This window comes from Limulus polyphemus, unplaced genomic scaffold (genome assembly GCF_000517525.1).
Source record: "Limulus polyphemus unplaced genomic scaffold, Limulus_polyphemus-2.1.2 Scaffold4384, whole genome shotgun sequence".
Taxonomy (NCBI): domain Eukaryota; kingdom Metazoa; phylum Arthropoda; class Merostomata; order Xiphosura; family Limulidae; genus Limulus; species Limulus polyphemus.
The window spans coordinates 22211-24433 of record NW_013669994.1 but is presented as its reverse complement, the minus strand read 5'-3'; the positions used below and the strand labels follow the sequence as shown (position 1 = coordinate 24433).

The 2223-nt window shown below is 28.9% G+C and overlaps 1 protein-coding gene across 2 annotated transcripts in view; it reads right to left on the bottom strand.

Annotated features, from left to right (window-relative positions):
- Positions 1-2223, bottom strand: part of LOC106471065 (uncharacterized aarF domain-containing protein kinase 5-like) — a 52854-nt gene that overhangs the window by 29257 nt on the left and 21374 nt on the right. For both annotated transcript variants that reach the window (XM_022399688.1, XM_013931653.2), the window contains exons 6-7: positions 1540-1680; positions 1072-1185 (exon numbers count right to left, since the gene is read on the bottom strand). In XM_022399688.1, the coding sequence (XP_022255396.1) occupies positions 1072-1185; positions 1540-1680 (255 nt within the window). The remainder of the gene's footprint in view (positions 1-1071; positions 1186-1539; positions 1681-2223) is intronic.

Sequence of the window (2223 nt, the reverse complement as noted above, 5' to 3'; positions counted from 1 at the left end):
ACAATATAAGCTATGATTACAATGGTTTGAAGTAGATATTGACTGTTTCTTTCATACGAACATACTACAAACTGTTATAACAATGTAATACATACATATGTTAAAATATAAACTATGATTACAATGGTTGAAGTAGATATTGACTGTTTCTTTGATACGAACATTCAAGAACCATGGATAATTGCTGATTTAACTTTTCAGAATCTATTTTATAGAAACAAGTTCACATCTGTGAAAACATTCTGTACTCTAGAGAAACAACCTTCTGTATACAATGAACATCTTGTATATTTTAAAACTTCATTACTTTCATTAAGTGGTCACTGTGATGTAAATCTGAAAACATGAAGAACTTCTTTTACGGTGTATCGTTAATTTATTTTTGCAGGATCAGTAACAATTTTATTACTCTTAAAATAAACAATAAATTAAGTCTAAGAACTAAAGAACGTAATAGTTTGATTTTTCACAATACAGTAAACTATTAACATTTACCAGGAGATAATGTTTTTCAGGAATTGAGAAGCATCTAGAACTGTATATACATGAACAACTTTATTGTCAAAATTTTTGTAAGCAATTAAAACTAAGATTTAAGCCCATAGGAGCAAGCCACTTTCATGTAATGTTTCAATTATGGATTCAAAGATAAGGTTATTGGATTTATAATGTCTTTCATCATAAATTAACTTAATAATGTTCCAATTATGGATTCAAAGATAAGGTTACATTGGATTTATAATGTCTTTAATCATAAATTAACTTAATAATGTTCCAATTATGGATTCAAATATAAGGTTACTTTGGATTTCTAATTGTTGTTAATCACATATTACCTTAAGATGGCCTGTTCCTATGGGCTGAAATGTCACTTATAATTGCTTAAAAAAACACATTTTTGTGATAAAGTTATTCACCAAATCTAATTTAATCACCTAATAAAATTCATAATTATGTAATGCCTGTGAAAATATTTTTTTTTGGTTTAGTTTAATTAATGGATAGGATAGTCTAGATGAACCAAAAGGTATCTTATTGTCCTTTAATGTTATGTTATTAAAAAATACTTACATCCATAACCCACGTGAAATTAAAATTTGGATGCATGAGTCCAATAATTTTCAACAAAAACTCAACAGTTCTACAGTCTCCAGAGAATCTCTGTTGTAGGTCTATGTATTGAACCTGTGGCGCAATAAAATATTATCAGTATTATATTATATTTTTAAGACACATGGAACTTTAATTTCCTGTTAAAAAAACAATAAAAAACAATATATATACACGCACATACACACATTCTTCCTCCAATTTTCAAGACCCATTTTTAATGTATTTGCTGACTATAATGTTTTAGAATAAACTGTTAATCACCAGATATTCATATAACCATGTTTTCTTTTAATACTTTATAAAAGAATATACTATATATATATGTGTGTGTGGATGTGATAGTTGCATATTCCTAATACAAGTGAATGAAATAATGCATTGTATCCCATGAAAAAAACTTATTTTTATTTCATATTAAAAGTATACCTTTACAGCCACTTCATCCCCTTCGTATGTTACTGCTTTGTGTACTTGAGCTAAACTAGCAGCTGCCACTGGTTGTCTATCAAATTTAAGAAACATCTTTTCAGGAAGCATTCCAAAATCTTCAAGAAATAGTTGATCAAGCTGTAATATCAAAACCCTTGCTGTGACCTGTTTATAAACTAAAAATGGGCTCAAATATCAACAACAACAACACTAAAAACCTGTGCAGGTCTCGATATTAACTTTTACTTTACAAAATTTACTTTGTAATATGCAAAGTTACAAATGAATTCAACCTCTTCCTGTAGACAAATCCACATCACTGTGTACCCTACTGTAAATTTTAATGTAAGTTTTTTTACAGTTGCAAGGTTTCTACAAGGATTTAAACATTATTAACATTTCTACTATTATTTACAGCATTAATATGGTTCCTATTACAACTTTCAGTATTAATACGATTTTTATTGTGATTTTCAATATTGATTAAGGTGTGTTAGACACGTGTACGGGATGAGTATTGTGGTGTGTTAGATACTTTTAGAGGATGGGTATTGTGGTGTGTTAGACACATTTAGACAATGAGTATTGTGGTGTGTTAGACATGATTAGAGGATGAGTATTGTGGTGTGTTAGACACGTGTACAGGATGAGTATTGTGGTGTGTTAGACACGTTTAGAGGA